Below are 24,276 nucleotides of genomic sequence, written 5' to 3'. Positions count from 1 at the left end.
CATTCAGAAAGCCGTGTGCAAAGCAAGAGCTGCCACAGTTTGCCAGGAAGAAAACAGTAATATGTTCTACTCTCTTCAACTGAAGATACGACAGGAATTTTACAAGGCACAAAGTCCATTTACAGAAGTGTATTGCATCACATAGACCTGTTCATGTCACTGTACAGTGTCTTTTTATTGAAAGTGTGTGGTTCATTTGTTTTCCTGAAGTCTTGCTGGGTGTTAGTCATTTGAAATCTTCTATACAATTACATTTTTAGTGAAACAGAAGGTATACTTAGGAAAAGCTATCTTTCACTTCATTTTTTTTTTATTTTCCCTTTATAGAGCGCTAAAGGAAATACATTCCATCTGTATAAAAAAGATGGGATATAAGCAGAGATGAATCCCAGGTACTTCAGGACCATAGGGAAGTTGAGAGCTAGGCCCTGTTTTGCAGGTCAAGCACAAGCACTTCACTGTGGTGAGGGACAATCTTGTTCTCAGAAGACCTGGTCCGTATCTTTTCATCACTGTATCCCTTCAGCTCTGCCTGCCTGGTTTAGGAATTGTATTGTGGCCCAGACACAGGAGGAAGGGTATCTAACTACTTAAAATTAGCAGAAAGACTTATTTCCCCTCAGCAGTGATGTTTGCTTGGGACAGAAACTTCCTAAGCCAAAAAGAGGAGCTAAAAATCCTGCCTGTGCCTGTTCTGATGCTGACGCTGCAAGATGTGCTGTGCCGGCAGCATCATTCCCTTCGTCCTCCGGCTGGCCTGGGAGCTTCTCTTCACCTTACTGCAGCTGTGGGACTGCCTGCCTCTGCCTGTCCAACCTATTTCTGTGACGTTAACGTTGTTAGCAATCTGCATCCCAAGATGCCAGAAAAATGCTAGGAAGCAGGGATTCTTTATTTGTCTCAGATCCCATTCTGCCACTTTTGCGCCCTCCTGATGCTCTCACTGCAAACGCAGTGCCGTTGCACAGCGGAGAAGATACCTGGTTCTCAGGATGGCTAGTTCTTGCCTTCTGTTAGTGTTACCGTGGTACTAGCAGTATATGTAGTTGGTGAAACCAGTACTCAGTAGATACCTTGAACATATTTTTAACACCATTGCAAAAAGTAGGTAAGAAAAACTTTTAAAGGGAATATATTAATGTGAATACGTTTTAGATTTTTTTTTTAAGTAAGCCATCACATTTTTAAGTGATTAAATAAAATGCAAATACTATTCAACTATGTAGGATTAGCTGTTTTTAAAAAGTTTAACCTTGAATCGAGGGAAGTCACTTGTAAAGCAGTAGGAAACAGATATTGTTGAATTTATAAGCCAGTTTTTGATATCAATATCCACTTTTACAGGTGTAAGAAACTATTGCCTTCATTTCAGCTTTATTCTTTTTATGTCCAATTTTAATTAGTGTATTTCAAATTACAAGGCTAACTGGAAGCTGGAAATTGAGAACTGTTCCTGAATTAATGTGAGTCACAGGTATCTGCTACCTTTAAAGTGTCGGGTATGCTAACTGAAAATAGTCATTCAGTTCACTAGCTGCAGACAACTCTTCTAAAAGTAATACAGCCTTGCTTTTAAGGACAAAATATATTTGGATAAATTGCATTGCTTTTGTATATAAAACTGCTTAGGTATTTGTGTTTTTAACTGAATTCCCATTTCCCTCCAAATACAACTTGACACAAATCATGAGTAAAATATATATCATTTAAGCAAAGGCGACTACTGTTTGCCATTATCTAACACCTTAATATGTCAAAATTAGAACTCTAACTGAACGTATTTTAAACTGTAAAGTTGTGTCTGTGTGCATGCAGTATATCCTCATGCAATTGGAAAGCAACCGGAAAGTCCAAATAAACTGCAAAGATGTTATTTCATTGCAGATGAGTGTAAGATTAAACTGTCTACATAAAGTCTCTTGCAAGCTGATTTTTGGAAGCAGCTGAGATTTTAAACAACAAGCAAAATGTGTGGGTTTAAATTGTCCACTTTAATGTTTCTGCAGTGACTTTTTGGGGAGATCACAATGAAAGTGAGGAATGACTATCCATCTTTTAATACTGACTGAATTTCCAGAGTACTTACTTGAATAGTACTCTCATCCTGGTCTGAAACTTGCAGATACTTCGCTTGTGATCCCTAGGAGACTCACGTTAATGTATTGGCTGCTGTTAGATCTAAAATATACTTCAAAATTATCCCAGAGGAAGTTTGTCCTTCCATATTCTTATAGGATGGAACTAAGATCTTTGTAGTGACCCATTCTACATACCCCTTTACTATTCTTCCACAGGGCTTCCTAACTTTTTTCATACATCAAACGCTCTCCAGATCGAAAGCAAATAATTTTCACTGCCCTTGTGTTGAAGAGACAGAATCCCAAACGAGAGACTTCTTGTGGTTGCTGAGGCCTGGAGATGTTAAAGAAATCAGTACCTTACATATAGTGCTACTTCAAGTGGTCAGGCCGTGGCCCTTGTCCTTTGGCATTTTTATCCTAAATGTATGTCATGCTGTATCTGCACGCAGAAGCGAGCCTTTGTAAATCCGTTCGTGTCACAGTGGCATATGGCAGAGTGCTTAGTTCTAAGCGACTTTGCGGCAAAAATTCTAAAATATCTGCCATATGCTACTGCTGAAACTTTAGATACAAACTGCTGGCTGTTTCTTCATTTTCTTTTCTTTTAAACCAAGCTGTTATCAAAGATTCTAGCTTATCATCCAGCTATGTTAAAGTGCCCCAGAATGTCCTCCAAGGGGGAAAACAAAGCGTGTAATATGCCTGTATACTTTCTTAATTAAATACATACACTTCAGAATTGAAAGAAACGTTTACATTGGAAGTCAAGCAATCTGAAGATAGAAGATGTCAGAACTAAAATTGCTTATGTGACCTCAGTTAACCTCCCTTCAGCATATGTATGTTCTGGTAGCTCTTTATTAGATAGAGAATGATAAGCACAGGACTCCAAGGGGTCCCAGCTGGCCTTACCATTCCTCACCGCTGGTTGTCTAACCTGTCTAACCTACATACAAAGGCCCAGTTCTGAACTCAGTGGCTAAGCATCCCTTTGCAGAGGCCAGATACCTCAGATCCACCATTTTCAGCTCTCAGTTCTTGCTGTGTTGCATGGGAAAGAGCCCCAGCTTTGTTGAAGAGCATATTGGACTCAGCTGTGTATGGGCCAGGGCACCTAACTCCCCCAAATTATAAACTCAGCAAGAAAAAAGGATTCTTCTCTTGAAAATACCAGCTGTGATTTGCAATATATTGCTCCTCTCAGAAGAGGAATGTTCATTGCTCTTACCAAGTTGAAAACTCATGAAAAGCACAGCTCTACCTCACATAGAGGTAAAAGTCCAATTTGCCTTGGTCTGAGAGAGCAGCTCTTGCACCCCCAGGAACTTTTCCCTCATTAGCAGCACCCTGTGTCTGTAAGCAGCAACTGAATTAGTATCTAGTAACATCAAGGGACAGAAACACAGTACCTTTTAGAGGCAAAATATCACTGATAATGCAACTGCCTCACCAAAAAAATCAATGCATGCTCCTGTTCAGAATAAAAGAGAAATATGTTAGAAGGCTCTTACTGTCTTCCTGGCGGCTTTGCTTATTCTCAGAGGAATAGTGAAGTGATAGGGTTCAAACCCACGTAGGCAATTACTGCTAGGACTTAGCTGTTCTTCACATTAAAATGTTCTTCCTCAGTTCTCACTGTGATTTAAGCCCTTAGAGTTAAAGTTATGTTGTGGTCTGCTCACTTTGAATCCAGGCCTGGATTCATCCTGTCTCACCTGAGGAGTCTACAAAAACATGCGCGGTGCAGAGTATGGATAGGGGTTGATTGTCCTCCATCTCTTCCACAAAAAGAACTGGGAGCAACGTTCAAAGCTAACAAAAGGGGTTTGTTCTTCATGCCACAGTTAATCAACCTTTGGAACTCCTTGTTAAGGGATATTGAGAACTTTAAAAGTTTACATAGGTTCAGGGGAAGACAGGACAAGTTCCTGGAAGAAAGGTCGAGTATTGCTCGTTGGACATGCCACATTAGGCTCAGGAAACTACCTGAGCTGAAAGCAGTTGAAAGCTGAATGTTAAAGGAAGGTATTTACGCTTGCCTAGGTGCTTGCCAGTTTACTATGATTGCTGCAGAATAGAGGATGCGGGGCTGGGTAGAGCATCGCCATGAACCAGCATGACTGTGTATTTGTATGTCCGTGTTAGAACACTAGTCGTTGGTCCCTTTATCCATGTACAGCAGGAGTTCTCTAAGATAAGAGGAATTAATCCAGGCTATTTCATTTTTCTCTAGTGAATCATTGCTTCAGTGGTGCAAGTATGGCTTTTGTTAGGCATGCTGGTGACATGCAAGCAGCAGCAAAACCCCACTAATGAGCTTGGTATAAGAGGTCACATCCCTCTGCTCCCTCATATAGCTGGATTAACTGTGTGTTTTCCTATATTCTGGAATGTGGTCGATAGCAAAACACTTTAGCAACTTACATAGGAACATTATGTAGCAAGTTCTAAAGTGCTTTTCTGCTGTTTTCTATCCAAGTGATTTTTCATGGTGTATTTTGTAAGAAGTTATTAACTGCAAACAGATTTAAGTGCTGAGGACTCTCTAGATCTAAACCAATGCTTGTCATTCAAATGCCCAAACATGAATCAAGTACCAATGTGAATGTTCACAGCCAGCACAGTCCATGTTTGTCCTTGTATTTGGAGAGAAAAGGGGGGTGTTCATCATTATTGGTCAACTTTTAAAGTATATTTTCATTTTTAATATCAAGCTATTCCTTTTCTGTGTGCATTTCAAAAATGTCTCTGACACTTCGGCTTAATACCGAGGTATTCCAGCTGTTAGTCTAAGATGGTGGAAATTAAAGTTCTGTTGACTTCACTGGAGCTTTGCCAGTTTTTCTTAGAGGAGGATTTAGTTTCAGAATATTTTATGAAGCCTAGATCTGACACACATACTGCATACAGAGAGGGCGCTGGTTAGTAGCTCTGCCAACACCAGTAGCTGGAGTGACTGGAGAAGGGGAGTTCCACTGCATAGCAAGGTTTGTGATTCCCACATTTGGTCTCATATGGAAATGAAATATTCTAGCTTTCTTTTGCAAAGTTGAAACTGTGTCATACTGTCCTTACCTAACCCAGAAAGATGTTCTGAAAGGTTGGGAAAGTGATCCTGACTGAAAGTAGACATTTACATCACTTTGAGTCCAGCAGAGAGGAGGTCTGAATCTTGGCCTCCTGAATTCTCTGTTGGTGCCCTCGTCTCAGGTCACCACAGCCTGAAAACATCTTTCTCCCAGAACAGACCTAAAAAATACCTTGACTCAGTCTTTGTGAAACTGAAATACTGCTTTCTTCACATGCAGGAGATGGAGTCTGTTCCAGAAAGAATCTCTACTTTTTCCGACTGTATCGTCTCACCTATTAAAAGTTACTCTCTCTCCCTCAAAATTTCTGTCCTTAAACTATAATACCTTTGGCAGTACCACCACTGAAAAATTTCATATCACTAAAGTAGTTCCAGCCAGCACAAAGCAACAGGACTAATATAGGATTCGTATGCACAGGAACATCAGAACCTGGGCATATAAGTAATGAATCCATTTGTAATGGTATCTTTTAAACTCCATGAATAAGTAGTTCCCAGTCCTCACTTTATTTAGATGTCTATGTGCATAATCCTGCTGCAGACACTGAAGTTAGTGGTAAATCTCCCATGGATTTCAGTGTGTGGAAGTTGAGACCTTCATATATTAAGGGCTTATCATTGCAAATTTACTGAAAGCACCAAACCCTCACAGCTCATATGTGCCTCATCTTCAGTCCTGCAGAGACATTGTAATACCATGTTTGTGATAGCAGAGTCATTTCCATGGCAACAAATGGAGTCAGAAATACAAGATTTTGACCTTGCTGTGTGATCAAACAAAATAGAGAAGCTGGGCAGCAAAAACAAAAGTTCATCAAACACAAATGCCTGTAACCCTAGCAAGGAGGTAGGAGAGAAGCAGCAGATAAAGAAAAATTATTTCTCCTTCTCTGAAGTTTTGCTTCCAGGTGAAAGTCCCTCCATTGACTTATCTAATGCTAGAATTTGCCTGGCAGAAGCTCTAAGGAGAGCTTTCCCTGGCAGATCTATTTTATAGCTCCTTCCTGTAGATCTGAAAGCAAAGCATTTGACAAATAGCATTTCAATCTCATCACACTTCTGAGAGTTGCAGTAATAGTCTCTGCTTTAGAGAGCAGGACAGAGAGCCACTGCCAGTGACCTGCTCTGAATCAAATGCTGCATCAGTAAATGAATTGGGGTAGGAGCAATTGGAGTGACTAGTCTGACTGGTAGTGTGATCATCTTAGCAAGCCAAAGACAAACCTGAATGACGTTAAGGCACCTGCTTCCTGGGCTGTGGCAGAAATAGAGATGAGACACAACATGAAAAGCCCAGTATTTCCCACTGATTTATAGGCAAAGGGAGAAGATGGGTACAGTATCTGGTCTGGGAGGAGAAGAACAGTTTCAAAATGAGGTGTCTTTCAAAATCAACTCTAAAGGATGGGCAGTTGAAGTGCTCCAAGGAAGGCAGGCAGCCTTTGTCACAATTGCATGTCAGTGGGAGGTGGGTTTCTAACTCCCTGCTTGAATTTGTGAGGACCTTTTTAACAGTCCCAGCCATAATGAACTGTTGAGCAGTCATGCAGTCATAGGAGCCTACTCTGCAACAACATAAAAATTAAATCCTGCTACATCTTAGAAGTAGAAGAAAGAGTAGGCTTACATTTCTTTGCTTAACTCCAACCTGACCTACCACCAGTAGAACTAACTCTGTTAATAAATAATAATAATATAAATTATTATAAATAAGTTATATATATTATAAATAATATAAATAATAATAGCTTCTGAAACCTAGAAAAGGCCTTATTCCTTAAAGATAAGATACTATAATAAATGTCCCTGTCATGTTGCTGCACATTAGAAGAGTGAGAAGTGATCAATGATAGCAGATTTTGTCAGTGACAGTCCTGATGTTGCTTTAGTGGGAGGAAGGCATTGCCTAATAAGGCATCCAGTAGAGGCCAGAAGCCATAGTTTTGCTCTGGCACTAACATCTTCTGTGGCTCAAATAGAAACCTAAGCATCTTTGACTTAACTTGCCCTGCAGAAAATGTGGATCCCAATTCAGTGAATATTCTGAGCTGATATTTGTATTTGTGAGGCAGGTTGATGCCTAATGCTGTGTCAGCATTAAGTATTATTTCTATATTCTGTGTGTAAATCATGTTTAATGAAATAAATGGATTTTGACCCATTTTTTTTAGGACTCCCTTAAAGATAGTTGGATATGGCCTTTCTGTGAAATGCCCTGTTCAGTTTATTGGCAGGAGCTATTCAGGAAACCTGCCAATGGAATTTTTACTTCTTAATTAATATTTCTTGAACTCTGTAGTCCTAAATCTATTCTCTCCTAGTGATGCCAATACAGATTAAACTTGTAAGGTTAACTGAGATACTTTAGATTTGCACCAGTGCAAAGTGATATGTAACTTTGTGGATGCTCAGCAGTAAATGTGACTTTAAGGTCCTCTTCACTGTCTGTTGTGTTTTCCCTTATTCTCTTATATCATGTAGAAGTGTAAAGACATACCAGGTGAGATACAAGAGGTATTGAGGCAGACTTCAGTGCAGTGCCCTTTTTCTAGCCTCCAGCCTCATATGCCCCAATGTCAGGGTCCAAAGAGCGTGTTGCATTGAGTAGGTGACTATGAGCTGAACCTGAAGCTCTTTTCTGCTGACAGGAAGGCTGGCTCTTGTCTTCTGGGCATCAGCACTCTCCTTCTACTAACACGAGAGTTGCTAAAGCAGACCTTCTGTGCCTTATGCTTACTGTGAGGAGACCACCTAGCAGCTGTGATATGAGCATTTATAACCATGGAGTGGACTAGATGGCAGTTGTTTTCTTCTGCTATTAAGTCAGAAGTGTTTCCCTGCTGGAAGAAGACAGTGTACAGCAGTGAATTTCTCTGAAACACTTCTTCAGAGTGAAATAGTCTCCTAAGAAAAATTGTTTAAGCACTAACTTCAGCCAGCTGTGGTGTACCAAACAGCCAGGCTGGATACTAAGGCCAGTTCTGCTTTGGACAACATGGTTGAATGACTCGTTCTGCCCCTCTGTCTGGAGGTCTGATGTATTTGAAATGTGCCTGTTTAGCAATTTGTCATTTTTCTGGCTGAGTTGCTGCTTGATTTGTGTCTTTCAGAAACACTCTGGAGGTGTGTGCGCTTTCCTGCGTCGAGTGTGCTGGGCAGCACTGCCTTTGCAGCTACTCCTCCTGCTCCTCCTGCTCCTCGCCTTTCTTCTCCCCGTGATAGAAGAGACCCATAGCTGCAAGCTGGCCAACAACTTTGCTCGATCCTTCAACCTGATGCTGAGATACGAAGGCCCACCTCCAACCTAACTTCTCCACATGGCAAAGGTGATGGTCTCAGAAACACAGACTGCTCCTCTCTTGGTTTTTAACAATAGCAATTATTGTAGATATTAGGGCTTCCAACAAGGCCATCATATTAACTGGGTTTGCCACATAAATGCAGCATAATATTAGTCCACATTAATCAGGTATTTGAGCAAATGTAGTATTTTTACATTTTATGATTATATTTATAATGTGTATATAGAGATTGTATATGTGTGTGTACATATACGTAGACATATATAGACATAGACATACATGTGTGTGTATATATGTATGTGTGTGTATATATAATTGCATATCTGTGGTCAAACTAATATCCACTATCCACTTGTTTGGGGATAATTCTGCAATATTTCTGTTTCTGCCATCTTTCAGCAAGAAACGCTGAATGATGGGATTTTTTTGTTTTGGTTGGTTTTTTTAAAAATCAAATTCTTGTTGTTTACAGCTGAAGTCAAAGTAGGTATGAGAAGATGTCAGTATGCACCAGAGTGAAAATTGGAGAGCAGGCAAAATTGAATCATGTTTAAATACAGTGGTCGATGTTCAGCCCAAGCAAAATTTGAACAATTCTGTTTAAAATCCTGAGCTATTTTTTCAGTAGTTCAATGCTAGGATTGCAGAAGGCACTGGGAATATTCCCACTGACTTCAGTAGGAGTGGGGGCGGGCCTCCTCTTGTTCTCATTTTTTAACAGGTTTCTTTTCCAGTTATCATATTCTCTAGCCCACCTGAATCAGAAGAGGAATATAATAGAAGAGAAGCTGGAAAAAAATAACTTTTTTATTTAATATATACCTCTAATAAGGGAACTTCTAAAATCAAGTAATAATTTTCTGAACAAATATGTGAGGTCCACTAAACAACACTTTGTATCAGTGATCTTGTCTTTAAAAAGCAATGGGGATTTTTTTGTTTTATAAGAGTCATTTGTGAATAGATCATAAAGCTGAAGCAGTTGGATGCAGCCTAGCTCAGCCTCAGCAAAACAAAACTCGCTAGTACTTTAATAATACCACCATGGAAACAAGATTCCTTCTTAAAATGTTATATTAATGATTTTTAGACTAATGTAAACTGATTGCATCAAAGACAGTCAAGCATAGTTTTCTATACAGTATAAACTTCAAGATGATGACAACTTGTCATTTATTTATCTTGCCTTATGCTAGTTTATCAATTTTTTTGAATGTTATTTTTAATGTTGCCTTTTAATGTAAACACAATTTTCAGCTTTATTGTGATGAAACCATTCTTTGTGGTGTTTTAGCTTATTGGACTTCTAAAAGAGAAGGTAATTTCTAAAATTTTATGCCATTTCTGAGGGCTTTCTCTAGTTAACCTTCTTTTTAGCCTCAGTAGTAATCATCCCAAAAATATATTAACCAAAGAAACAGTTACTTTCCCCATCTCAGCTGTGTTGTGGCAGGCGCTTCTCTTCTGGGCAGCAGCATGTTGTATTTGTTGTTGTTTTCCAAACAAGTCCCAAATAGTATTAAATCTGTTGTGCAGGTGAATTATTTAGTAGCTGGGGGACTAGAGGAGGAAGTCATTTTTCTGTAGCAAAAACGTGAAAGTTTTCCTAAAGCAAGAAAGCTTGGATAGAAGACAGGAAGGTACAGAAGAAAGGAGCTTGTTTCAGGCACAGAGCAGGGAACAGGCAGATGTGAAAAGAGGACTAGATAAAGATAGAGAAGAGAGATGTCCAACAGCGTACAAAGCCTAAGAAAGGAAGTCATGATGAACAGACAGGACAAGAGTATAGGATCTTGTGAAAATAAATCTCTTTTCCTGTTGGTCCCATCTCCCTGCTAGAGCATTGTTACTATTGCATATTAAACAGCTTTATTCAGTGCAGTTTAAAATGGGGCAAGCAACAGGGACTCTACTAGCGTTCTGAGGAGACTTCTCCACTGGTGGGACTCTACCCCTGTGTTCCTAATGTTTCCAATTATATTGGTTTTGCAAGAGCTGGATAAAAATGTCAAATTTCCACTGAAGTGAAAAGGAGGCTGGAAATTCAGAAGAAAGATAGCAGAGAAGGTGAAGGAATTAATGTAGAGCCCAAGGGGAATGTGAGGAGGATCTGAACTGATGAAGACTAAAACCTGACTGTTAGGAGGTAGGAGAAGAAATCTGGAGAACAGGCAGAGGGGGGACTGAAATCCTAAAAGTGAGGAGAGAAAACATACACCGAGAGAGAGAAATGAGACATTCACAGCTGAACAGGGAGGGAAAGAAGGCATGGTCTGTGCTTTCTTTCATGAAGGAGCCAGATGGAAAGGAGCTATAATTCATCAGAGAATGGAGCAAATTAATTCCTTGCTTGCAACTGCTTTTTCTGGTGCTGGAGAATGTACCTCCTCCTCTCCCCCGATTAGCTGTTCAAGAGCCATGCACATTTTCACAATGCTTCTCCAAAATTTGCTGCCAGCCCTGAGGGAAGAACCCTGTGGCTGCACGGCAAGGAGCTAATCATCATACACATCTCCATTTCAAATTAAATGCTGTGGCAGAAAAGAAGTGTGGGGGAAGAGGGGCAGTAACAAAGCCTGGGGTTGTTTATAGGTGTACTCCTGCATGCACTTTTCTGTGGCAAAGCTATATTGCATTTCTCTGAGCTTTGCTTCGCTGTTCCCTTGTGCTGAATATAAAATGCCAGTGAGAGAGAAAGAATACAATACTGAGGAAAAAATATAACCGCACGAGAAAGTCAGCAGAGAGATAGACAAGTCTGTGAGTCTGTGAAAGCACACAATTGCACATCCGTTCCCTTTCTGACTAGTCTTTCTGATCTGGCTGTTTCCCCTGGGTTCACAAATACATGGGACAACAGTAAAGTATGCAACTGGATAATAAAATTTCCATGGAAAGGACCATAAGAGAACAACTGCATTATCACCTTGATGTGTTTCAAGGCTGTGGCAGATTAAAAAAAAAAAAGAAAAAAACTAAATTAGAAACACACTTTTGCTGCTGGGTTTGCATTCAGTTGAAGTCCCCTGTCTGTAATCTTGGAGTCTTTTTACTTTAAATCTCAGCAAATCCATTCTCATAAACTTCAAGTAATTTGAATATCTCACATAACTAATGAATCTTTCTACTTTTTTTGCAGTGGAAACTGCATAAAGTACAGGGCCTTGGTTTTCATCTCAGTTAGGACACTTTCTTTCTTCTATAAATGTCATTGACCTCACCAGGGATGTTCCTGTCTTATACAGATGAGACATGAAAATTAAGCCTTTATTTTTTAATAAAGAATTTAAAAAATCAGAAAAGTAAGTTTTAAATGTAAATCCAAAACTTATTCTCTTTTTAATTCTCTGATTTTACTTCTGAAGAGTTTGAGATGCTGATTTCTGAGAGCACAAATACTACTCAAGTCAGTCGCTTGAAGAATGAAAACAGAATGCCCGGTTCAGCTTCCCGGAACATGAGCAAAATGCATATTAAATCATTTACCATTAAACCATTTCCAAATCAGTCTTTAAAATCTTGAGTACTGTTCTTCATGCCTGAGTCTTTGCTCACACACAGTTTGGGAGTTATGCCCTAGCTTTTGTACCTATAAAATCCCAGCTCGTACCTCCCTGACATGCGTGTACCTAACAAATGTTTTATAGCTGAGCTTCAGACTGGGCCAATGTCTTAAGACCCTCCTCACTGAAAGCCTTGGATGTGCAAACTGACTAAGTGTCTGCAGTTGAGTACTCATGCTGCCTTGCTCTAACCCAGATCCAGCCGCTGGCAGAGTGCTAAAACCCTGAAGTAGACCAAATATATTTGGGCTTGTAAACTGTGCGTCTGTCTCAGGCCACATAGCCTATACTGCGTGCAGATATCCATCCTGTTCGCAGAGCAGAGCTCTTGTGCATCTGCCCAAGCTCTTTTGCCTGCACAAGTGGACCCAGTATTTGATTGACCACATTAATGACCCTCTAGTGTTGAAGGCAAAATCCAGCATTCCTGTGCCCATGTATTAAATTAAGAATTCTGCACAGCCCCAAGGGCAGACTTCAGACTCAGCCTTTGGAGTGAAAGCAAGTCTAATTTATAAATTGTAATTGATTTTGTAGCCAGACACTTTCAACAGAATTCTCTGTGACTGCAGTACAGCGAGGTAGAAATTTGCTGTTGTGCCACATGTCCATTAATAGCCCTTTCTCTGGTTTGAACTAGCAATTAAGATTGTATTACATACTATTTATATGTGACCTCTTTGGAAATCCCTGTATGAAAAGCATGTTCTATGCACACACATTACAAAAATCATATCCTCCTAAGCACAGAAGCTTCAGAGCAATCATAATAAACACTAGTTTATTTATTCTGGCTGAGACACTTACTAAACTCAAACATTTGGGGCTGAAAAGAAAGCTACTAAACTAACTGATAAAAACATCTAATGATAACTGAATAATTTACAGAGCTGCTAGAATCACGCTCCATTTCTCCTTAATCCTGTTCATTGCAATAGTCAAAGACCCAAGAAAGAATAAATGTCTTCTGGAAATGGCCATCATTAGATGTGCAGATTGCAATCGCTGCATATCCAAACAAGTGGTGTGTTCTGTATAGTTGCTGTAGGACCTTAGAAGTTTGCTCAGTCTAATCTCTTCTTTAATATTAAATAAGAAACGTTTTACTCTGATGCGTGCATACAGATCTCGTTAGCACTAATGAGATTTGAAGAGTGAGTTTATATACAGGAATTCTTTTAAATTTTGTCAATGAGATAATACATTTTTCTCTTTCCTCAAGCAAAAATAAAAATCTGTATAGCAGAAATTCCCAGAGAAAACAAAACCTTTGGGAAGAACTAAAGATTAGAGATTGAAAATTAGAGATTGAAATTTATTTATTATCCATCCTAGTAAAGTGGAGAAGTAGTTTTGCCTTTCAAGAAATACTGGTATAAATACCCCAATAATCATACCTTTGCTAGGCATCATTCATGTCTTTTCAGGTCATAGATTATGTACCCAAATGGCTAAAATAACTGATTTGGAAACTTTATTATCCATTGGTAGTATCAGTTGCTAGCTTGCAGCTGAAAACACGTTTGCCCAATGAACTACATCAACTCCTTCCAGAGTCGCCAGGAGCTGTCAAGGATATTCTTAGTAGTTCGCAGATCATTGACCTGCTATGAGCCATTACAAGTCTATTGCATTAATCTAGCTGTCAGCTGCTGGCAACTCTCAGAAACCAGTTTATTAAAATACTAAAGATAACATTGTCAGTACAGAAATCATGATTCATTCATAAACCAATCTTATTACTTTGTCATGTTTAAATATAATAATAAATGGGTTATGCTGGGTTATAATCAGATTAGTCGTAAGTGTTGGGTAACTCTGTTGCATGTTTTAGTCCCAAGACTTTCTGACTTGCAAATATGTTTAAGAATTGTGAGTTCATTTTGGACTTGCTCAGAGGTAAAACAAAGCAAAGCTAAGAATCTTGAATATAGCATTTTCCAAAAAAGTATAAAATGGAATGGAATAACCTGTCATACAGTTGAATTTTTTTGATTATCTTTGGTCTATCCAGTTTAAAAAGTGCCCAAGAGAGCTATAGATTTAGGAGGGAAAAAAAAAAAAAAAAAGAAAAGATTGTGTCAGAAATACTCCAATTAAAGCAGTAGCCTAAATGGCATCATTGTCACCCAACATTTTTAGCACTTGCCAGGGTTGAAATAGTTATAGTTGTGGGCTATCCATTCTCCTATTAAATCATGAGCAAGACTGAGCTGCACTGCTGAAGGTACTACATCCCAGTGGAGGTAGCAGGAGACATTTAAGTTTTCAAAAGGCAACTTGGTTTCTTGATGCAGGAGATAAACCTGTAGGTTTGACCACCATCCTCCCTGAGCAGCCATCCTGACATGATGAAAGCAACCTGAGGTCAATGGCACAGGACACAGGGCTTGCCAATCTGCTCTATCAGGCAAAAATTTGACAGTGGCTATCAGCATTGTCCAGTTTCACCTCTCTCTGGCTGTGGAAAGAGACTCTCTTCAGGGTGATTGACTCCAGATGAGATTTGAAGCTTGGAGGTGCTTTTTCCTCTCCATCAAATATAGAGGAAACCACTAGGTTAAGCCCTCCAGAGACAGATAAAACACAGGTAGTAGCTGCTGATGCCCCAGGAGAAGTTGCAGGAAATGCTGTTGTAGATGGAAAGATAATCATGGGGGTCTCTGTTTAATCCCTAGGAATTAGAGGCTCATTGTAGAACTGAAGTAAGATTTTTTTCTGTTCCTTTCCAAGTAAAAGCTAGGTTTGACCATTAGCCTTCTGGATATTTGGAGGTGATCCTATTCAGTGCCTTACTGAACACTTTTAGCTTTCTGGCTTCAGTGCTTTTCATAGCAATAAGTTCCACATCCTACCTATGAGTTGTTTGAAAAACTTACTCCGTTGAATTGTTTCTGAAATAGAAACCTTTTGTTTGGAGGAGGGGAGAGAGTTGTTTGGTTTTGCTTCTCTCGGCCTCTGCGCGTTGAATCCAAGGAAACAGAAAGTGCAGCGTTACCTCTCCAGAGCATTCATTGTCTTTCCTTCTTCTATCACGTGTTCTCTGCTTTGTCTCCCTCCTATGGGAAACAATTACATCCTTTCTGCTTCTTTTCATAAGAGTACTGTTCTGTGTTCTGGATCATTCCTGTCCCCTTTCTCTAAGCTGTTTCCAGTGCTATTCCTTCCTCCACAAGTAAAGCAAAAAATCTGGTCCTGTTTTAACAAATTGAAACATCTATCAGCTGCCCAGCCACTTTGCTCCATGTTATTACAGCTCCATCTCCTTCAGCTTCTCCCTCTGTGCCCTGGTGTCCATCCCTGCCACAGCTGTTGGACTTCTCAGTCCCAAAGGCCAAATGCTCCCCTTTTCCCGTCCTTCCTGCCAAGGGTTGTTTAGTGTCTCATCCTCGTGCCTACACCCAGCACAGTCCAGTTTCAGCCTGCCCCTTCAGTCTTGTGTCTTAGCCTCTTCACAACAGAGCCCTGCACACAGAATCGTTCCCTCCTTTCTGTACCTTCACCCACCCTTGCCTTCTTAGGCAGTCATGGAATTAGTAAGGCTCAACACATAGGACAGAATATTGGTCCCAGCATGACCAGCCCGAATCATTCCTCATTGCAATTCCTCCTGCAGATGCTCTGCTCCAGTACCTGTTCTTCTCTACTTATGTCAGAGCAACCTTGGTAGCTGTCTGAGGGTACTCTGGCCCTTGATAGCCATCTCTCACGAGTCTCCTGGCTGAGGCTTGCCCTTATCTGTCTTCTGCATCAGCTCAGGCCTGTTCTTAATATTCACATCTGCAGGTCAGAGCGCAAGGGTGTCACTTAACAATTTATTGGTAGTGAAAGCCTTGCCATTGGCATTGTTCGTAGCCTGCCCAGATTCTTTCTCTTGTTCCCTCTAAGCAGGTTTTGATGGGTAATCCAATTACAACGTACAGAAAATTGCCCCTTAATCAGAGCAGAGGGCCAGTGTTCCAGCTGCAGCACTATTACCCTCGCCTTGTCGCTGCCTGCATAAGCACTACCATGTGCTCCCCAGCCCTGGGCTGTGCATTGAGCAGTGTATGCCCTTGAGCTGCCAGGAATGTTTGAATATTGCTGTTATACATCATAATAAGCCAAATTCTTTTTTTTTTTGAACTGGAAAAAGGAAAGTAAGAAAAGAAAATGGTCACTTTTAAGCACTGATTTCACAACTCATTTATCAAGCTCTTTACCAAAGCATTTATTTTAGCTCCTTTTTTTCCACTCAAAAGCTGTATGTTAAGAAAGGAGAGGTGAATTTAAGAGGCTGGAAGCTGGAGGCAGGCTGTGGTGCCACCCACCGCTATCAGCTCTTTGCCTTGAGGTCTCCAGCTAGAATTCAAGATCTGTTATTTTTCCTAATGTATCCCCCACCTTCAAAATTAACCTGTTTCTTTTGTCAAATCCAATACGCATTGAACACCACAGACTTGGTTTCATTGCAGATATGAATGCCTCTGTACAGTACTTTCCATTGCTATGATATATATGTATATATGTATGTGTGTGTAATGGGGAGTGTTATTCTTCTGCTTAAAGATAGGTGACATTCCACATCAATGTAACTTTCAAGTGCAGCTTTTAAAGGAAAGTGTGTCTGGAAGGGAAGCTGGGAGAGTTTAGAGGTATGTGTTTTAATGACCTTTAATGAGCTTTAATAAGCTTTGAGTTAGGGCCTCATCCTCTGAGGTGGAAAGCACCCAAGATGATTTTCCCATCACCTTCTCAGATCAGTCCCTGTAAAAGTTTTTAACCTGATAATCACAAATTGAGCACTGGCTATTTCTGAAGGTATTTGGATGTTACATGTACTAAACATATGTCAGCTCTCCAAGTACCAACTTCCATTTTGTGCATGCGCTTGACTGCAAGTCAAAAAACACATCTTTGACTTGCTCTGAGGCCCTGACTGTCTTTTTTGTCTCGATGGACATACTGCTTTTGATCAGTCTCATTCTTTCCATTTTTTCCCTTCCTTTTAATTTGTGCTTACTCAGTTTATCAGGTGATTCCAGGAGAGCATATTCCACCTGCTCAGCCTCAGAGTCACCTTTCTGGCAGTTTACCTTCTTCTCATGCGTTTACTTGGGGGTACTGGACCACTGTGAAACAGTTACACAAGCAATAACATGGGTGTTGCATTTTTCCGTCATTACGTTTTGTGAGATGCAGCACTGCATTGACATTGGAAAGTGGTGGGAGACCTGGAAGCTGCATTATTATTTTCTAGAACTTAAGCAATGTATGGTGCTTCTGCAGAGGACCTGTCCTCACTTCTCAGAGCAGCTGGCTGGGTTGGGCCCAACTTCATTAACAAGGCTGGATTATAAATAATCTTGGATTCACTTCGCCAACACTCTGTCAGTCTTGCTTCCATCAGTTTTTGTGCTTTTTTTTAGCTAGAAGAAAGTTTAAGGAGTTGTGCTATGAGCCCCTTGAAGGGTACATAAATATCCCGTAAACTTCACAAAAATTAAAATCAACTCTCACATTGAACAGAATTAATAAGTTCTAATTAACTTATTAAAAAGTTAATAAGAACAGCCTGGAGTGAAGTTTTCTGTAATCAAACCCTTGTCTGTTTTTAGTTTAAAAATCACCACATATCAAGATATATTTTGCCGCCTTCTGTTAGAAATGGACTGGTAACTAAAACGTGAATCCTCCAGAACGGGAGGTTTGTCGATGTGGATCTAAATTTCACCAGTATGTCCCAGTCTGTCTCACTGCTTCTGAGCGCTAGGGAAACCTGAGGCCATTCACAATGCAAACTCTTCTTGTGAACGGTTTTAAAATTCCCTAGAGCTCCTGCCCACTTGCACGTTTGCAGTGGGGAGGATCAGAAAACTTCATGCGAACCCTGTGGATTCTGCGCTTTGGAAACGCCGGCTTGAATTCAGGTCCCCATCTCTGTTTCTTGTTAATATTCAAGTAGAACAAAAATGTTAGCAGCAATTACAGCATGAACATCGCTTGTTTATGTATAGTAGCTGATAGCAGAGTCTGTAATAATAATCTATGTTTATACATGTGCTGTTCAGTGTAGCAGTTGGGTACAAAATACTTTTTAGTTTCACAAGAAAATAACTGGACTGATGTCACTGTTTGCTTGTATGAGCATAATTATTTGCATTGCAGGGACCAGTTCCACTTTTGTCATGTTATTTATGCTTTTTAAATACATTTGTGATAAATTAGGCTCATTTCTAAGGTAAACAATACTGGAGCCAAACAGCTGTCTCTGTACATGTGCATGTTATCACAGCTGATAGCAAGTCTAAGTCAGACTCCTTGTCTTGCTTGGACCTTTCCTTAACCTTTTTGGCTTGATTCAGGGAAATGTGGACCAGTCTATTTTCCTATTAAAAATGTGGTTTTTTGAAAAGCTAAACTTATTTTTTAGATCCTTTCTTTTTACAACTATTGATGCAGAAAGACTGTACCAATCCTATTTTTCTAAACTGCCTCTTGCTTTGTGTTGCGAAATAATATATAGATATATATTTTATTCTACAAAATTCCATGTAGTTTTGAAACTCTCTGTTTTCCTGTATGTCCTCCTATATGCCAGAATTAGCTAAAGATGCTGTAAGCTTCTGTATATTGACTGTCTATGAAAATGTATAAAAATGTAACTGCATAAGAAGACTAACTTTATTTTTTATTTAAATGTACTGGAGCTAAGTCATCCTTAGTGTTACTCTACACTATATATAAAGAAAGAAATCAGGTCATTTTTTGAGAAGTCTGGACCTTGTTATGTAACACTTCCTAAAAAGTCTTGACTGAAAGTCATGAGAATTACCCGAGGAATGGTGCCATTTCGGAGCCTGATTTTGTAGTTTATTCACACTGTTTAGGACCTTATTTCACAAGTACTCCCCTGAAATTTCACTGGAAATGTTACAAATAAGAGCCTATGATGTGTGAATAGCCAGGCAGAATAAAACCCTTTTCTAATGAAGAACAGAACCTTTTAACTAGAGAAGAGGTTATGTTTTGAATATTTTATGACAATGTTTTAGTTCTCTGCTGTGGATGCCTCCTGATATTCTGGATTTATTCCATAGCTGGAATGCCAGATTAAATCAATTGAAGCCCCATGCACAGATGAATGTAATAGAAATCTGCAGTAAAATATTGCAGAAAATGGCCTGATTTCCTTCTTCAAAATAATAGTTTGTGTTTAAAGGCACTCACAGCCTTGGCTTCTGTGCACCTTTGAAATAGAGGCCATTGCTTTGTACCTTGATCATGGTGTAATATGGAAGGACTTTTGATGACTGCCTGGAAGAGAATAGTATTTTCTCAAATAAAAGAATCAGATTCTGCAAAATTATTCTGGGAGCTAAGGGCAGTTGGGACCTTCTGGGATCAGGCCACATTATTCTGAAAGTTTATCCCTTGATGACAAATAAAATATGATGTGGCTTTGCAGGTAGGATAAAGAGACTGGAAATACATCATCCCAAGCCCTAGCTTGTGACTGTTCTGTGATGCTTTACTGTTACGCCTGAGCTATGCTGAATCAGATTATAAAATCAGAGTACTTTATTGCATGTGTCCTTTTTTGTAATGAAAAAATAATTGTATTTGACATTGCAGTTACGATGCAGTAAATAAACACGTATATATTTCTTTTTAAGGGCTTTTATATTTTCCTGGGGAGTGGTCTCACATTTTCTCTGTGCTGATTTCTTACCATCAGTAGATTTGTGATGACCTCAAAACACCCTGAACAAGCAAAGCAAGGGTAGCATTTGCTACCGCCTGCCTCCTCTTTTGCTCATGTACTGCTGGAAGATGATTGTGCTGAATATGTATGTGTGTATATATATATATATATATACACACATACATATATATAAAACTCTGTAAGATATAAGACCATGCTGTTGTTTGAACAGAATTCTTCAGGGCCCATAGAAAAAGTATATTTGCTAAATCATATTATATTTCTGTATGATTTCTTAGGGCTCTAGCCTTTGAGACTTCTTCTCTAGGGAGCCGCAGATCTTCTAAGGCAACAGGGTTTTTTTCACAACCTCAGATTTGAAGTTAACTCTGATCACCTGCACTGAGTGCAGTTTAGCCACTGCTGACTCCTCTGAAGGCTAATCACTGCAGCGTCTCTGCGTGTGGATGCACAGCTCTCGTTAGCATCCAAGTAATTGCCAGTTCCTTTCTTGCATATTTAAGAGAGAGTGTCTGCTGGGATCTCTGACATTAAAGTAACAGCCACACCACAGGCAGTTACTTCTGGAAGAGTAGAAAACTGCTAAGATGCTTTTAGATAACCTCTGGCTAGGTTTCCCGTTGCTTTTATGAATGCACTGACCTTTATAAAGTCTTTGTGACTTCTCTGAGGGTTTTTGTACCATGTGGTCCTATGCCTTCCTGTAAGCCATCTCCTGCTAAGCCTCAAAAATACAAAAACAAACACTTCAGCTGCTCGTAGCTGTGTGAAGATGAGGGTAGCAGCTTGGATCCCTCCAGGAGAGGACAGGGGAAACTGGAGTTCAGAGCTTTAGGAACAACAAACTATGATGGTGAGATGGCTGCGTTGCCACAAGTGCTATAATCAGCGCACGAAAGAAATCTTTGTTCTTAGTGGTTTCCTTTTTGTCCTTTGCAAAGTATTTTCCTTTTGCAAAATATTTTCTTTCTTACAACTTATTCTTTTGTGGAGCCAGAGACAAGACTTCTGGGGTATTCATGATCTTTATATGTATGTCAGTCCAGTTCTTCTGGAACCATTAAAGAAACCCAGAAAATTGCTTTTGTCTCAGATACTGTAAATTGACCCAGAGGACTCTCTTCCAGCAGAGAAGACAGAAAAGTATCAGAAAAGAGAAAATAACTCACACTTATGTGGTAAGTGAATATTTTGTTGACCAGATTCAGGCTGCAAACATCTCTGCAGCTGATCTGTGGGAGATGATACAGTCAAGGAGAATTACTCTAAATGCTTTTAGAGGACACTGAAGTACTCCAGCCAGTTGAAAATCTCTAGGCCATACAGTACTGGAGAAACACCTGTTTCAGATAGCAACCCTGCTGTGAGAGGATGAAAGTATCTCTTTTTGTTACAACAAGAAAAGGTGGCAAGTTCAATAAATGAAAATAATAGGGTAAGACCCTCAGGTGGAGTAAATCAGTGTTAGCTTCGCTGAAGTTGTTGGAACTAAGTCAATTTACAGTGGTGAGGATCTGGCTCATAGTCAACTGGGATTTTACAGAATGCGTAAAACCTCTCCATTTTGTAGTTCTTTTCTCCCTTATGTCTGTGCACTAAATCGTATCCACAGAAAAGTCCTCGGTAGTATAATGAGGTCATTTCAGATGTGAGCATTCATTATATGATTAGGTAAAATTAAGAAAAATAAAAAGCGTCATTAGCAAAGTCTTAAATAAAAAGGATGGAGCAAGGTTACCGAGTGAGAACTATTTAAGTAAAATTAAAGTCAGCCCTGGAGAGCCAGTGGGGAGGGGCTTTCCGCGGAAAAGGGCTGATGGTGTGCTTGATGCTGCGCATAGACGCTGAGCGTTACAGGCCTGAGAGATTAAAAGCAGTGGCTGGGGGTTTTTCTAGGTTAATATTTCAAGCTTTCTAAATTCCATTTTTTGACATACCGTGAATGCAGCCTTGGCTTCCAACTGGTAGAAAAACACTCTGATAAACACATATTGCTGGGGCAAATGAGACTGAAGTTTCATCCGGTTTTACTGCAGCATTCGTGGTATTAAGAAGGATTGTAATATAATCCTCTTCAATGAATAACCCTAACAGATGTTATCAGGGTTGCTCCGTACGCGCTGCGGACCTCTTGCTAGAACTCCCTCTGTGGAAGTCCAGTTCATAAATTGTCCTAATGGGCTGCTTGAGTCGTCCTGCTGCCGCAGCCGCATGAAAGAGAGGCGGTTAACAGCGCCCTTGAAAGCCTGCATTATTCCCATCTGGTTTGCATTACAATACTGCTAAATATTTCATGCTTTTTGTTTTACAAACAAATAAGAGCAGAACTAATCTTTTTGTTTAATGTTCCTTGATTGACATGTGAGTGGGAAAAAAAAGTCTTGTTGCGTTTTGTTTTTTTTTTTTTTTGTTTTGTTTTGTTTTGTTTTTTTTAACTTCAGATCTTGATGTGGCTCTGCAAAAGCTTTTAATGGAAGACGGATCAACTCCGTCAACTTTTCTGGTGGGCTTTTTATGGCACCATCGATACAGAAAAAGATAGGCGGGAAATGCAGATGATGAATGTGCTGTGCAATGAGCTGGGATTTCTTTGCTTGCGAGGAGATAACTCGATGAAGTGCAAACAGAGACAGGGAGCAGACGGTGACTGCTTGTCAGCCGCATCCACAACTATCTCTGGCTGGGGCTGCTGGAAAACACAGCAGCTATTAGTACCCCTTTGCCCTTTCACAGCGCCCTGTCAGAGGGTCTCCAAGCACCGTATCATGAGCGAGCCATTAAACTGCAGCGCGCTGAGCGGGCTTAATCACCACCATTTTACAACGAGGGAAACTTTAGCCTTGGGAGGATTTGGTCGGCATTTGAACCTCCCGGTTCCCTACATTCCTGGTGAGCTGCACGGATGAAGGTGTTCCTGCGCAAGCTTTGCAGCACCTTGTATTTTCGGAGGAGCAAGGGTGCCGCTCCGGCGATGAGTTGCGCGCGGGCAGGGTGCAGCGAGCTGTGCGCGGGGGGCTGCTCCGGGCAGACACGCCGGTCCGCGGCGCAGAGTTCGCACACGGGTCAGGAGCCCCGTTCGGACGCGCACGCTCGCAGAGACGTCGAACAAAGTGATGTTTCAGGTGGTTTCCTGCGACTCCCGAGCGGGTCCCGCAATAGCCGGGGCCCCTTGGCTGCTGCTCCTCTGCTTTAATGACTGCGTCAGCTGTTGTAGCCGACAGTTGGAAAGAATCTGCGTTAGGTTTCCCACAGCTGCCCGTTAGGCTGTGTTATCCACGAGGCCTAGTGGCAGGATGGGCCGCAAGGCATCAAGCATCAAAATACTCGCGCTCTCGGCCTTTTGCAACCTGGCCCTGCAAGGAGGTGACAGTCTGCCCGTGAGGCTAGTCGAGGAAACACGCTAGATTTTACCGTGCAAGAACGATGAACTATATCTTTAATATCATCACATAAACGAAAACAGGTTTACTGACGTCACTCTTGAGGTGAATTCCCTGTAGTTTGCAGCTTGCTTTGCGAGATGAAGTTTTTCCTCAGCGGCGAATGCAGCAGTCACAGCCCCCCTCCCGCCCCGAGCTGACGGCCCGAGCTCGGGGCAAAACTGTCAGGGCCTGGTGCTTGCCTGCAGATACGCTCCGTAGCCTATGCTGAGCAAGGCGTCCACGCAGTAACATTTTTTATTGCTTTCTACGCGATTTATTTCTTATTTTTCTAGCATTTTCCTCCAGAGGCTGTCAAGGCACACTGCAAATTTTAACTAAGTCTCAACAGTCACCTGTGAATTAAGTTCTTTCTTGCTAGTTAAGGCAGAAAGACAATAATTCTCCGAGCATCTTACTGCAACAGTAAGCAATAGTTCCACTCAGGACTGTAAAAACAAATCGTAGCTTAAAAATGCTGCAGTTCCTAGCATTCAATCATTTTGCTTGTGAAATTTGACATTGCTTTTAAAAAATTTCAAATCCAGGAATGGTAAATGCCGAGTCATAAAAGCTTAGGAAACGGGTAAAATCCAGAGTGCAAGGCAGCATTACATGTCTGATCTGCTGTCTCCGATAATGCCCTCGCAAGATAAGGGTCTTTTTTTTTTTTTTTTTTTTCCCATTCCTGAACAAATGAATTGCAGCATGTATGAAATCTCCAGAGGCCATCTGTGACTGTAATTCATTTACCCGCCGTATTATGGAACAGATTTTCCAGTGAGTTCAAAAATCTGGGGCTGGGGGAGGGAAGAGTACCATGAGAAGGATCTGTGATCCATATCTAAAAATAAAAATATTATTCAATTGTCATATTTGATGGATAAAGTGTCTGACGCACCCGGCGAAGTCATAGCAACTAGATAAATATGTTTAAAACATATAATTGTGATGCATTAAGAACGAGTCAGAGCAGGGGCTTATCGACGCTGAAATTAAGCAGACATTTCTGAGAAGTTCCTAAAAGCCTCTGATATTGTTTAGCTTGGAAAAAAACTTGCTGTCGGTAACTCGGAAGGGCAAGGGGAAGGTGGGCTCTGCGCGGTGGAGCGGTT

The 24,276-nt window shown here is 40.5% G+C and overlaps 1 protein-coding gene across 5 annotated transcripts in view; it reads left to right on the top strand.

Annotated features, from left to right (window-relative positions):
- The window catches only part of SYNE3 (spectrin repeat containing nuclear envelope family member 3), a 77,085-nt gene extending 57,394 nt beyond the window's left edge, over positions 1-19,691 (top strand). For all 5 annotated transcript variants that reach the window (XM_062576241.1, XM_062576242.1, XM_062576237.1 and 2 more), the window contains one exon: positions 8,283-19,691. In XM_062576241.1, coding sequence (XP_062432225.1) covers positions 8,283-8,480 — 198 coding nt within the window. In that variant the 3' untranslated portion in view covers positions 8,481-19,691. The remainder of the gene's footprint in view (positions 1-8,282) is intronic.
- Positions 19,692-24,276: the final 4,585 nt, after the last annotated feature.

This window comes from Rhea pennata, chromosome 5 (assembly GCF_028389875.1).
Source record: "Rhea pennata isolate bPtePen1 chromosome 5, bPtePen1.pri, whole genome shotgun sequence".
Taxonomy (NCBI): domain Eukaryota; kingdom Metazoa; phylum Chordata; class Aves; order Rheiformes; family Rheidae; genus Rhea; species Rhea pennata.
The sequence above is the reverse complement of the archived record's forward strand: the minus strand, read 5'-3'. Positions and strand labels throughout refer to the sequence as shown.